The 12938-nt window shown below is 41.6% G+C and overlaps 2 protein-coding genes and 1 non-coding gene across 4 annotated transcripts; all 3 read left to right on the top strand.

Annotated features, from left to right (window-relative positions):
• The first annotated feature begins 203 nt into the window (after positions 1 to 203).
• On the top strand, positions 204 to 310 carry LOC141650171 (small nucleolar RNA R71). Its single transcript, XR_012546221.1, has one exon. It is a non-coding gene; the product is annotated as a small nucleolar RNA R71 (small nucleolar RNA).
• A 7162-nt stretch (positions 311 to 7472) lies between these two features.
• On the top strand, positions 7473 to 12426 carry LOC141648123 (putative disease resistance protein RGA3). 2 transcript variants are annotated; one of them, XM_074456607.1, is made up of 2 exons: positions 7473 to 7718; positions 8884 to 12426. In XM_074456607.1, the coding sequence occupies exon 2, from the start codon at positions 8919 to 8921 to the stop codon at positions 10617 to 10619; it is 1701 nt and encodes a 566-aa protein (XP_074312708.1). In that variant the 5' UTR covers positions 7473 to 7718; positions 8884 to 8918; the 3' UTR covers positions 10620 to 12426. The 2 variants fall into 2 exon arrangements, with proteins under 2 accessions (XP_074312708.1, XP_074312707.1); XM_074456606.1 differs by having other exon boundaries at positions 8747 to 12426.
• On the top strand, positions 10813 to 12300 carry LOC141649765 (putative disease resistance RPP13-like protein 1). The gene has a single exon (XM_074458446.1). It carries the CDS (start codon positions 10813 to 10815, stop codon positions 12298 to 12300), a length of 1488 nt encoding a protein of 495 aa, XP_074314547.1.
• Positions 12427 to 12938: the final 512 nt, after the last annotated feature.

Raw genomic sequence — 12938 nt, 5'->3', positions numbered from 1 at the left:
AAGTAGAATCTTTGCTCTTGCCTTTTCTAGATTGCCTATCACTTCCCCATTCCATAGTCCTCGAGGCCATCTCCTCAATTAGCTCTTTCGCCGCCTTATGCCCCAAAATGTCTAAGGCACCTTTCCCCGATCCCGCATCCAATGAAAGCCTTAGGTCTTGAGTCAACCCTTTGTAAAAATTGTTCACTAGCTCGGCCTCGGAGATGCCATGGTGAGGGCACAACCGTTGGAGCTTCTTATACCGTTCCCATGCCTCATATAAGGTCTCATCGTCTTCTTGAGTAAAGCTTTGTAGTTCACTCTTCACTTTCGCCGTTCTTGAGGGTGGGAAATACTTGTTCAAAAATGCCGATGCCAACTCATCCCATGTCTTGAAGGAATCCGGGTCACAATTCTTCAACCAATCCTTGGCCGAACCCCTAAGAGAACGGGGGAACAACCTAAGGCGAACCGCGTCATCGGAGACCCCATTTGACTTGTACATATCACAATTTTCAAGGAACTCATTTATATGATCATTTGGGTTCTCCAAGGGACTTCCTCCAAATTGGTTGTCTTGAACAAGGTTGAGCAAGACATTCTTGATCTCAAAGTTATTAGCTTGAATTCTCGGCCTTTGGATGCTTGGATTGACTATGTGCTTAGGAGCCATAGTCTCTCTTATCGGAACCGGATCACCCATGGTGTTAGGTTCTTCTTCTAAAACCCCAAAAGGATTTTCAAACACTTCGGTAGCTTCTTGGTGATTAACTTCTTCAATGAGTGGAATATCAAGTAGACCCCTTCTTCTTAATGAATTAAGTCTTCTTGCCGTGGCTTCAATTTCGCGGTCAAGTTGATATATCGGTTGACCTCGTCTTCGTCGCCTACTCATGCAAAAGACCTAAGCACTTGAAAGAAAGGATTAGTAACAAAGAACTTAGTCTAAACTAGAACAAAAACGATTAATATCAAGCCGTACTCCCCGGCAACGGCGCCAAAAACTTGATGGTCTCAAGTTAAACCTCGGAAGTGCACGATTTTATCGTTGTACACTTAAAAGGGTCGATCCCACAAGGAGTAGGTGAAGTACTAATCGTTCTAATTCACCGGTTTATCTAAGTCGATAAATAACAAAGAGGATAGTAACAAACTAGCGCTAAACTAACAAATTTAAAGACCAAAAACAAGATAAGGTAAAAACAAGCTAAAGATAAAGGATATATCAAATAAAGAGAAGGACTAGAACTCGGTCCGACATGAATATGAGTAATTCCACATACTAATCGTCTAGGCTAATCAAAAGGGGTAGGTAGGTAAGGGGGAGATGGCTCTAATTCGCCTAGAACCTCCCTTCCGGTCTCGCAATAGGACACTAGCTACTCCGACTAACCCCCCTCCCGGGTCCGAAAGCCGGTCTCCCTAACTCAAGACCCGACAACCCCAAGAACATGCATTTTCCCAAGGAGGTCAAGGAAATGGTCAAGGTCATTAAGCACTCATCATATTCCGGGTCATCCCACTCCCCCTTCCGGAGGTCGATTTCAAACACTAGCCTAGAGGCACCCTCCCTCGGTTCTCCCTTCCGGTCTCAACCTTAGTTGGTGACAAGGCCAAATTTCGGGTGTCCAATTTACAACCTAACCAACTTCCGTCGGTGGACAAGGGTCACAAGTTGACACTACCCAAAACCCAAACCTTAAGCATGCAAATTCCTCTAAACTACCCTCACCAATTTCCCCCACAAATTAGCCTTAATGATAATTAGTTAGTGAAATTACCCATATCGGGTCAAACCGAGTCCTAGAAGGAGACTACTCACTAATCATGGTCCTAATTGCAAAATAAACAATAAAGATGGAAACTTTGGTCACAAACATGGTGAGGAGATGAATCTTACTACTAAACATGCAACAAATCAACAATAATTAAGAGAAAAAGAGATTAATTCTAATAACAAGGTTAACTAATCTAAAAGGCACAATCTTTAACCAAATCAACTCAAAGATTAAGTCTTTAAGGACAACTATCCAAGGATGAACAAATGAAAGAGAATCAAAGCAAAGAGGAACAATGAAAAGATGAACAATGATGAAATCAACAACAACAAACAAACAACAACAACAATTTTAACATAAACAATCAAAATAAACTTGAAGGAAGAACAAAATGTAAACAAATGAAAATAAGGAGAGAAATAATACCAATCAAGAAGCAAGAAAGGAATTATGATAGAATAAATAAGTATAAACTTTCAATTTTCTTCTTACAACCCAAATTCAATCACAAATTAATTGAATTACTAGTCTAATTAAGGAATGATTAGCAAAAGGATTAGCAAAGTTTTAAACTTGAAAGGGAAATATTCTCAGATCTAGGGTTGTGTGTACAAAAGGGTTTAAGAGAGGGTATTTATAGACTTGAATAAGATTAAGAAGAAAAGAGGAGGAAAAGAGAGAAAAGCCCAAATTCTCGTGCTGCTGTGTTTTGCCGGTGCACCGGCTGCCGGTGGTCCTACCGGCAAAACCGTGCAAAGAATTAAAACATCTGGCATTCGTGTTTTGCCGGTGGGCCGGCTGCCGGCCTGCCGGCAAAACACCTTCTTCAGGTCTTCTTCTTATGAGTTGATGTGTGAAATGCCGGTTGACCGGCTGCCGGTGCTCCTACCGGCAGCGAGGTCAAGCTTGTTTTTCCTCCAATTCTTCTTTTAATCCTTCTTGCTGTGTTTTACCGGTGGGCCGGTTGCCGGCCTGCCGGCAAAACACAGTCTTCAGCTTTTCTTCAAAAATCTTGAGTGATTCTCTGGGGTGTGTTTTGCCGGTGGCTAGACCGGCTGCCGGTCTGCCGGCAAAACACACAGTCTTCATTTCTTCACCTCTTCTTCATGTAAAGGCAATGGGGTGCCTTTCTTGCCCCAATTTCTCCATACTTGGATCGTTTCCTACAAAAGGATACACAAGGTAACAAATACGGGCATTGGGCACAAAATGCAAGGAAAAACTCCCGAAACCGACTCGATACGAGTCGGTATGCATAAAAGAAAGAGGGAATTAGAAGTAAATTAATCATATATCAGTATCAGGAGAGTCAGTAAAACCCTATTTTCCCACAAAACCCACCACTGCCGTCCGTTCTTGATCGTTGCCTGCTCGGAATTTCTTTTTTGTCTAATCAGCAATGACGGGAGCGACCACGGATACATCCTCTTGTACCTCTAAAATCGATTCTCTTTCCCCTTTCTCTCTTGTTAATCAAGAGGGTCCGGGCCAAGCAATAACCCATATCAAACTCCGGAGCGACAATTATGAAGAATGGAGTCGTTCTATGCGTCGATCACTTAAATCACGACGCAAGTTCGGTTTTTGTGACGGGTCTATTGCTAAGCCGACATATGACTTTATGCTTAGTCAATGGGAAGTTGTACACTGCACCGTCGTTCAATGGATCATGAACTCGATCGATCCGTCTCTTCGGGACAGTGTATCGGATACCGAGGATGCTCGTCTTCTCTGGACTGAATTGGAAGACCAGTATGCTGTTGTTGATGGGGCGAGAATTCATGCCCTGAAAACCCAACTCCACGAGTGCCGTCAAGCGAAAGGTATGTCGGTTACTACATATTATGGTAATTTAAAGGCTTTATGGGACGCCCTAGCTACCCACGAACCCCCGTTTTCGTGCACAACCAGTGGGTGCACTTGTGGTGTTACCAAAAACGCCTTAGCTCGCCATGATTCGGAACGCTTGCATCAATTTCTTATGGGCCTTGATAAATCGTTGTATGGTCCCATTCGAAATCACCAGCTCGCTCTTGATCCGTTACCAACCCTTAACCGTGTCTATCACGCGGTTTTACAAGAAGAACGACTGCTTGTTGGTGCTACGGCAGTCCCCGAACCTTCTGATGTCATGGCCCTCGCTGTACGACCTGCTTCCTCTGCCTCGGTTTCCTCTGTTCCTGATTGGCGGGTTTTACGCGATGCGGAGCGTCAAGAGCGTAGAAAGTTGACATGCTCTCACTGTAAAGGCCCCGGCCATGAAGTAACGGACTGTTTTATTAAAACCCAAATAATTCCCGGACTGGTGGGGTTCTCGCCCACGTACTCTTGAGGAGATGCAATCGAAACAACGGACTGGTTCTCGTTCTACAGCTCGTGCGAATGCTCTTTTGCCCGAACCTCCTTCTGATTCTCAAGACCGTCTGAGTGGTATGTCTCTTGATTGGATAATTGATACGGGGGCATCCCGTCATGTTACAGGTGATGCTCGTTGGTTAACGGCGTCACGGACCATTACACCGTGCCCAATTAGCCTTCCCAATGGCCACACACTCTCTGCCACTGTCGCTGGTTCGGTGCAAATCAGTGACACTTTTATTCTCCATGATGTTTTATTTGTTCCGAGTCTAACTTGCAATTTGCTTTCCGTTTCTCAACTCGTGGCTTCTACTTCCTGTGTGCTAAGTTTTACTAATCTATCTTGTCACATTCAGGATGCTTCTTTGAAGACGAAGATTGGAGTCGGTGAGTTGTGAGACGGACTCTATTATTTGCGTGCTAGTGAACGGGCTGCTGTGAACCGGGTGAGCACGGATTTTTCAGTCGATACATGGCATATGCGTCTGGGTCATCCCTCCAATAAAGTCCTTCGTTTTTTACCCAATGTTAGCAATTTAAATTCATCTGATTTGGACCACATTTGTGATATTTGTCATCTTGCAAAACAATGTCGTCAAAGTTTTAGTTTGAATTCCAATAAAGCAGCTGCTATTTTTGATTTAATCCATTGTGACTTATGGGGTCCTTATCGTACACCATCGTCTTGCGGGGCAAATATTTCTTGACCATCGTTGATGACTGTTCTCGGGCCGTCTGGGTCTATTTATTACTCGATAAATCCGAGGTCATAGGCATGTTTATGAGTTTTTTAGCCATGGTCCATACTCAATTTTCCAAACAAGTTAAAATTGTACAATCAGACAATGGTACGGAGTTTAATGAAATGTCTGACTATTTCTTTAAACATGGCATTTTATTTCAAACTTCCTGTGTTGGGACTCCTCAACAAAATGGTCGTGTCGAGCGTAAACATCGTCACATCCTTAATGTCGCTCGCGCCCTTATGTTTCAGGGTCATTTACCGGTCTCTTTTTGGGGGTGAGTGTATATTAACAGCTGCTTACTTGATCAATCGCACACCTTCTCATCTCCTTTCCAATAAAACTCCTTACGAAATTTTATTTGGTTCACCACCTTCCTATGCTAATTTACGCGTCTTTGGCTGCCTTTGTTTCGTTCACAACCAAAATACCAAGGGCGATAAATTTGCGAAGCGAAGTCGTAAGTGTGTCTTTATTGGGTATCCTCACAATAAAAAGGGTTGGCGTGTGTATGATATTGCTACTGGGGATATTTTTGTGAGTCAGGATGTTCAATTTTATGAGCCTTCCTTTCCCTATGCTCCTACCCCTTCCACGGCTTCTTCCTCTTTTTCTGTTGAGCCCCCACCTGATGGGCAGGCCGTGTGTGAGGGGGAGTCCGGGGTGTCTCAATCGGTGGAGGGTACGGATGTCCAAGGGGGGTCCGGTGTCATTAACTCGCCTACTGCTGACCTTGGCCGTGGGAAGCGTCATAAACGTCCTCCTCCTCACTTGAGTGATTATGTGGTTGGAACTTGTGCTAACACGCCTCCAGATTCGCCCAGCAACTCACCTCCCGACTCTCCATCTTCGTCTTCAGGTACCCCTTATGCCTTAGCTAATTATCTCAATTGCGATAAATTTTCTTCTCGTCATAAACAATTCCTTGCAGCCATTACGACCGGTGTTGAGCCTCCTACTTTTCGAAAGGCCATCACTGATCCTCGTTGGTGTAAGGCTATGGAAGAGGAAATTGCAGCTCTTGAGAATAATGGTACTTGGGAATTGACTACTTTACCTTCTGACAAGAAGGCTCTTGGCTGTCGTTGGGTTTATAAAATTAAATACAAGTCCGATGGGAGCATTGAACGCTATAAAGCAAGGCTAGTAATTTTTGGTAATCATCAGGTTGATGGTATAGACTATGGGGAAACCTTTGCGCCCGTAGTTAAGATGGTGACAATTCGTACTTTGCTTACTGTTGCTGCTCGTAACGATTGGGAATTACATCAGATGGACGTTCATAATGCCTTCTTACATGGAGATTTGACGGAGGAGGTATATATGAAATTGCCACCTGGTTTTAGCAATGGGAAAGATGGTAAGGTTTGTCGGCTCCGTAAGTCACTATATGGGCTTCGACAGGCTCCTCGCTGTTGGTTTGCCAAGCTGGCCTCCGCTTTGAAGCAATATGGTTTTAAACAGTCTTATTCGGATTATTCGTTGTTCAATTTTACAGCCAATGAGGTATGCATTCATGTCCTTGTCTATGTTGACGACCTTGTTATTGCTGGCAATAATTCAAATGCCATTACTCGGTTCAAAAATTATCTTGGTTCTTGCTTCCATATGAAGGATTTGGGTACTTTGAAATACTTTTTGGGAATTGAGGTTGCTCGTAATTCGGTGGGTATTTGTCTCAGTCAACGAAAGTATGCCTTGGATATTATCTCTGAGACCGGTCTTCTGGGTTCGAAACCTAGCACCACGCCCATCGAAACGAATCACCGCTTAGGTGAAGCTACCGATGATGTTATTGCGGATGTCGAATCATATCGTCGTCTCGTTGGTCGCCTTGTTTATTTGGCTCTCACCCGTCCGGACCTTTCTTATGCTGTTCATGTTTTATCGCAATTTTTATCTCATCCTCGAAAAGCCCATATGGATGCTGCTCTTAGGGTGGTACGGTATCTTAAAGGTCGACCAGGTCAGGGTATTTTGCTTTGCAAGGACAGCTCTCTTACTGTCACGGGTTGGTGTGATTCTGACTACGCGAAATGTCTTGCTTCCCGCCGCTCTGTTTCCGGTTGGATTGTTTTCCTAGGTGGTTCCCCTATCTCTTGGAAGACTAAAAAACAACCGACTGTGTCGCGCTCATCAACTGAGGCTGAGTATAGGTCGATGGCGACGCTTCTTTGCGAGATGAAATGGCTCGTGGGGTTGTTTTCTAGTCTCGGTGTAGTGGTCCAACAGCCTATGTCGATTCATTGCGATAACAAGTCCGCTCTCCAACTTGCTCAAAATCCGGTTTTTCATGAGCGAACTAAACATATTGAAGTCGATTGTCATTTCATTTCCGATGCGATCTCTGAAAGCCTAGTTCGTCCGTCCTATGTCGCCACTACTGCGCAGTTGGCCGATATTTTTACTAAAGCTTTTCCGTTACCACAGTTTGATTTTCTCCTTCGCAAACTGGCATTCTTGATCTACATGCTCCAGTTTGAGGGGGAGTATTAGGCAGACTAGGCCGTGTTATGTATGGGCTTCGACCCACGACTAAACTCTCTTGTATTTATATTAAACGATGAGCTAATGAGAATCCACAACACAATTAACCTAATACATTTCGTAACAAAACACCCTGCAATAGGAGATTTTTATTACAACTCTCTCTAAATACACAACCCTCTACAAATATCCGATCCATTATCGTCCGTATGAAAAGATTGGGATCACATGGCGCCGAAGAACCCAAGAATTCGACGGAGCTAAAGCCACTGTTACCTTTATTGAATTATTGTACATCACCAAGCATTGCCAATTGCCAGCAAATTCTGATCAAGAATGTCGTGCATAGCTTAATTTTTATGCTTTTAAATCGGTAATGTTTTATTTTCACCCAAATTTCTTTATTAGGTAATTGTTTCCTTTTTTCCTTGTTTACTGCTAATTTCTTTTGATATTTGTTTTTTGCTGTCTTTAATTCCAATTGTAGTTCAATTTGCTTCAGTTAGTTATTTGCTTCATCTGATTACAATAATTCTCCCCAAAAATAGAGAACGACTGTAATTGACTGAGACGGAGTGAATGGTTCGATATTATATTAATTGCATCTGCTTTTTTGTTTCACAAATGCTTGTTTAAGGATGGTATATCCCTACCAAACTTAAAATGAGTCAAATAGATTGATGAAACAAAATTGATATGTTTATCGAGTAGCAAAAAGCTTATCCCATCTATCTAAATGGGCTAAAATTTTAATCTATTTACAACATCTTACCCAGTACCTCAATGTCGTTCCCACAAATTGCGGGGTAAGTTGTACTAGCAACACAAAGAGGCTATTTCCGAATAGCCTAAAATAAAATTGCATTGAGAAGGGCATCAAAGAAACGCTAGTTCACAAGAGAAAGAAGCAGAGCCACTTTAGTTAGTCATTTTGATTTATTCCATCATAATTAAAACCAAAAAGTAAGGACTCTATGACTCCATTGGTAATATGGAAACAATTGATTTACAACTATTTAAATAAAATAAAGGTGAGTTGTATTTTTCTTGTTTAAATTATTTCACAAATTCTTATTTCAGACGGGCATAAGTGATCATTTTATGGTTAAATGTAACCACAATGATATGGCCAGTGTTACAACTTATGGTAACATGTTTTTCAATAATGATCAATTTAGCTATAAAATAATTACAAAATCTCGTCTTATTGCTTCAAACTAAAATGGTCATGGTCGGTTTGAAGCAAGACCAGATGAAATTACTCAAGTTGTAAGAAAAATGCTTTTGGAAAAGTCTTACTATGAACATAGCAGGCAACTTGATGGCAATGTGACAACACCTTCCTTTGGCCCCTTTACTGTCCTTGAATAATTGAAGAAACCATGTGTGGTTAATATGCAGGGCAGTGAGGACAAACATCATTGCTTACAAAATATCAATACAAACATCAACAACTACATTGTGTTAAAACTTTAAAACTGAAAAAAAGAAAATGGCTACTGGAATTGTACTTACAGTTGCTGAAAAACTGTATGCAGCACTCCACAGTAAGGAATTAAGAGATGTGTGCTCAATGTTTGGGTATGAATCCCAACTTGATGACCTTAAGCTCACTGTCTCCACCATCAAGTGTGTTCTTCTCGATGCCGAATCTAAACACCAAGAGCTCAATAATGAAGGTAGGGAATATATAGAGAGGCTCAAGGAGGCTGTTTACAATGTCGATGAACTGCTCGACCAGTTTAATACCATGGTCCAGAAGAATAAGCTCATGAAGGGTGGTAAGAGCTCTAAAAAGGTACGCCGTTTCTTCTCTCGTTCCAACCAGGTCCTTGTTGCTTTCAATATGTCGCGTGAGATTAAAAACCTTAGGAGCAAATTGGATAAAATTGCTAAAGATCGTCAACAATTTGGGTTTACTGATGTTTATGTGCCTATTAAGAGAAAACCAGAAACCATGTCTTTTGTTGGTGAAGATACTATTATTGGGAGAGAGGATGACAGGGAGGCTATTGTGGAAATGTTGCTTGGGGATTCTGAGTCTTCTAATGATGTTGGTCACAAGGTTTCTTATGTCACTGTTGTTGGGATTGGTGGGTTGGGGAAAACCGCTCTTGCTCAACTGGTTTATAATGACAGTAGGGTTGAAAAGGTGTTTGAACTGAGGATGTGGGTTTGTGTTTCTGACGACTTTGTATTGGAAAAAATCTTCCGTCAGTTGCTCGGAAGAGATGTGTTCAATATAGAAGATCTGCAAAGACAAGTTCGGAATATGATAGAGGGAAAAAGGTATTTACTTGTCTTAGACGATGTATGGAGCGAAAGTCGTGATGAGTGGGATAAACTCAAGTCATTTCTCGACTTAGGTAGCAGGGATAGTAGAGTAGTGGTTACTAGTCGCTCGAAAAAGGTTGCAAAAGTGGTTGGAGATGATATGATGTATGAGTTAAAAGGCCTCTCGGATGAAAGTTCTTGGAAGTTATTTAAGAGGTTGGCATTTGAACAAGGAAAAGAGCCAATGAATAGTACTGATCATCTCTTCGACATTGGCAAGGAGATTGTGAAAAAATGTGCCGATGTTCCTTTGGCCATAAGGGTAGCAGCTAGCATGTTATATGACCAGGATGAGAAAAAATGGATGTCATTAAAAAATGTTGCTAATTTGATGGAGATGGGACCAGGTCAGAATGGTGTAATGCAAATATTGAAGTATAGTTATTATCATCTCACACCGGCTTTAAAAAGTTGCTTTAGCTATTGTGCACTTTTTCCTAAAGATTGGAGATTAGACAAAGAATCATTAGTTAGGTTGTGGGTGGGACACGGATGCCTTGATCAACCAAGTGGCTATCAAAATGAAGAAGATGTAGGTGATGAGTACTTTTCTATGTTATTGCAAAGATGTTTTTTACAAGACGTCAAGAGGGACAGATATGGTGAAATTTATGAATGTAAGATGCATGATTTGATCCATAATCTTGCACAAGAAGTAGCTGGTAAAGAGACCATTTTATTAGATTCTTCTAAAGTCCTCTTTAGCAGGAGAAATATTCATCTCTCATTTAAAACTAATGGACATGCCCTCTTGACTAGTATTATTAATCAATTGGGTGAGATGAAGACACTGCGTACTTTTATATATCTTGGGAGGGGTTGGAGACATTCTGCAGTTGACGGAATCAAATGTCATTGCAATCTGTTCACACCTAAAAAGATTGAGGGTATTGGATTTGTGTTACAGTTCTATCAGTACTTTACCAGATACTGTGTGTAATCTGTCACACTTAAGGGATCTTAATCTTTCTTTTAATATAAATTTAACGGTTCTCCCTAATTCAATTACCAAACTTTACAACTTGCAAGTGCTGAATTTAGATAATACTAGTGTAAGGGAGCTGCCGTTAGACACAAGGAAACTTGTCAATCTTAGGCACCTGTCTCTTCGTTGGTGCAGCTGTTTGAGGCATATGCCCCCGGGCTTGGATACTTTGACAAGTCTGCATACTTTAACTTCGTTTGTGGTGGGAAAGGAAGTGCCTGACGAGGGTAATATAGGTAAGCTGAGAGACCTCAATTCTCTTGTTAACCTGAGAGGTAAACTCAAGATCATATTCAATAATTATTCCACTTGTGATGTGGCAAACTATCGGGAAGTAGAGTTATTAACGGCAGTCTGTCTTAAGAATTTGAGCATACAATTTAGTGATCAAGGAGGTATTGATGAATCTTTATTGGCCTGTCTTAAACCTCGGGGTAAACTCACAAGAATTAAACTCGAGAGTTATAAAGGGTTCAGATTACCTAGTTGGGCCAAGTCCTTAGCGTCTTCACTTCCGAACCTTGTTAAAATAAACTTGACGAATTTTGATGGCATAGAAATTCTCCCTTCATTGAGTCGACTTCGTCACCTCAAATGTCTTAAACTATGGGGTATGCCCAATGTGGAGTTTATGGAGAGTGAGGTAGTTGTCGGTCCTGCATATGACGAGTTAATATTTTATCCATCCTTGGAGAGGCTTGTCCTGTGTAAATTTCCAAAGCTGAAGGGATGGTGGAGCGAGGACATAAACTGCGGGACAGGAAAAGTGGGTTCCTCTTCCGCGGCTGTCCCATCATTTCCCTCTCTAAGTGAGTTGGAATTGAACGGTTGTCCAAGCTTGACAAGTTTACCTTCATGTTCAAAACTATGTACTCTATATTTGCATAAATGTCACGGAACACTGACCTTCTCGGAGAATAAAAGATCGCTTTCAGGTGATTCGACAATAGGCCCATCATCCAGCATGCCTTCTGGTATCCCCTTGTTATACATGGAGAATGTGACGACAGACAACATTGGAATGCTTGATTACTTGTTTGAGAAGTATCCAAAGGGTATTCATTTTCTGTGTATTCAGCATTATGAGGGGGAAAGTTTGTCGACCTTAGCAGAAAAGTGCATAGAGCACTCCCCTTGTATTAAAGAGCTGGAAATATGGGACTGCCCAAACCTGATGAGTTTGTCAGGAGTGGTAAAGCACATTACTAACATGCAGAGGCTGGCCATAGGGAGATGTAAAAACATGGAATTGGAAAACAATATAGTAGAAGCAGCGACCGTGACGACGTCATTGGAATCCCTTCACTTGCTCTCTCACTTGAGCTTCTATTCTCTCCCAAAGTTGATAAATCTGCCAAAGGAGCTTCAGTACTTGACTTCCCTTCAATCGTTAAGGATAAACGACTGTGAAAACTTGGAAGCGCTGCCGGAATGGATCAACAACCTCACATCCTTGATAACACTAGAAGTTCAGAGATGCCACAAACTGAAATCCTTGCCAGAAGCAATCGCACACATGCCTGCTCTTGAAACTTTTGACATTTATGGCTGTGAGAACCTTAGAAGAAGATGCCGGCAACCAGATGGTGAAGACTGGCCCAAACTACGGCACATTCCCCGTTTAATTGTTCGATAATTGATTAAGAATAAAAGCTGCAAGCATGGGTTTAGCTTTGTAAATAAAACTATCAAGTTTGTAAAGATGATGTTGAAAATGACGATGTATATAGTTTTGTTAAAATCTAAGTTATAAGATTTGATATGTTGGAATTGGTTACCCTGTCATCAATGAGTCAACTTCTCCAGCTCAAATATCTTTAACTCGGAGATGTGCCTAATGTGGAGTTTATGGCGAGTAATGTAATTGTTTGTCCTTCATATGTTGAGTTAGTTACTAATTTCTCACCCTTAGAGGGGCTTGAGCTGTGTCGATTTCCGAACTTGAAAGGTTGCTGGAAGGAACAGATATGCAGGGTGACAGCAGAAGTGTGTACCTCTTATGTGGCTGTCCCTTCATTTCCCTTTCTACGTCGATTAATATTGAATGATTGCCCAAGTTTGACAACTTTACCTTCATGTCAAAATCTGCCAAAGGAGTTTCAGTACTTAACCTCCCTAATCCATGGTGATAGGCAAATGTTCAAACTTAGAAGCCCTGCCGGAATGGCTTGATTGCTCCAATGTGTTCTTTTCAGTACTGTTTTAGTCTTTGAAGTGATTTTTCCACTTGCAGCTGTCAAAATTTGATTAATTCAAACTTTGATTTTGTAAAAG

This window comes from Silene latifolia, chromosome 3 (assembly GCF_048544455.1).
Source record: "Silene latifolia isolate original U9 population chromosome 3, ASM4854445v1, whole genome shotgun sequence".
Classification (NCBI taxonomy): Eukaryota; Viridiplantae; Streptophyta; class Magnoliopsida; order Caryophyllales; family Caryophyllaceae; genus Silene; species Silene latifolia.
The sequence above is the reverse complement of the archived record's forward strand: the minus strand, read 5'-3'. Positions and strand labels throughout refer to the sequence as shown.

Bases quoted from the DNA above. Each gene is read 5' to 3' on its own strand.
- LOC141648123 (XM_074456606.1), top strand. From the start codon at position 8,838: ATGGCTACTGGAATTGTACTTACAGTTGCTGAAAAACTGTATGCAGCA.
- LOC141649765 (XM_074458446.1), top strand. From the start codon at position 10,813: ATGCCCCCGGGCTTGGATACTTTGACAAGTCTGCATACTTTAACTTCG.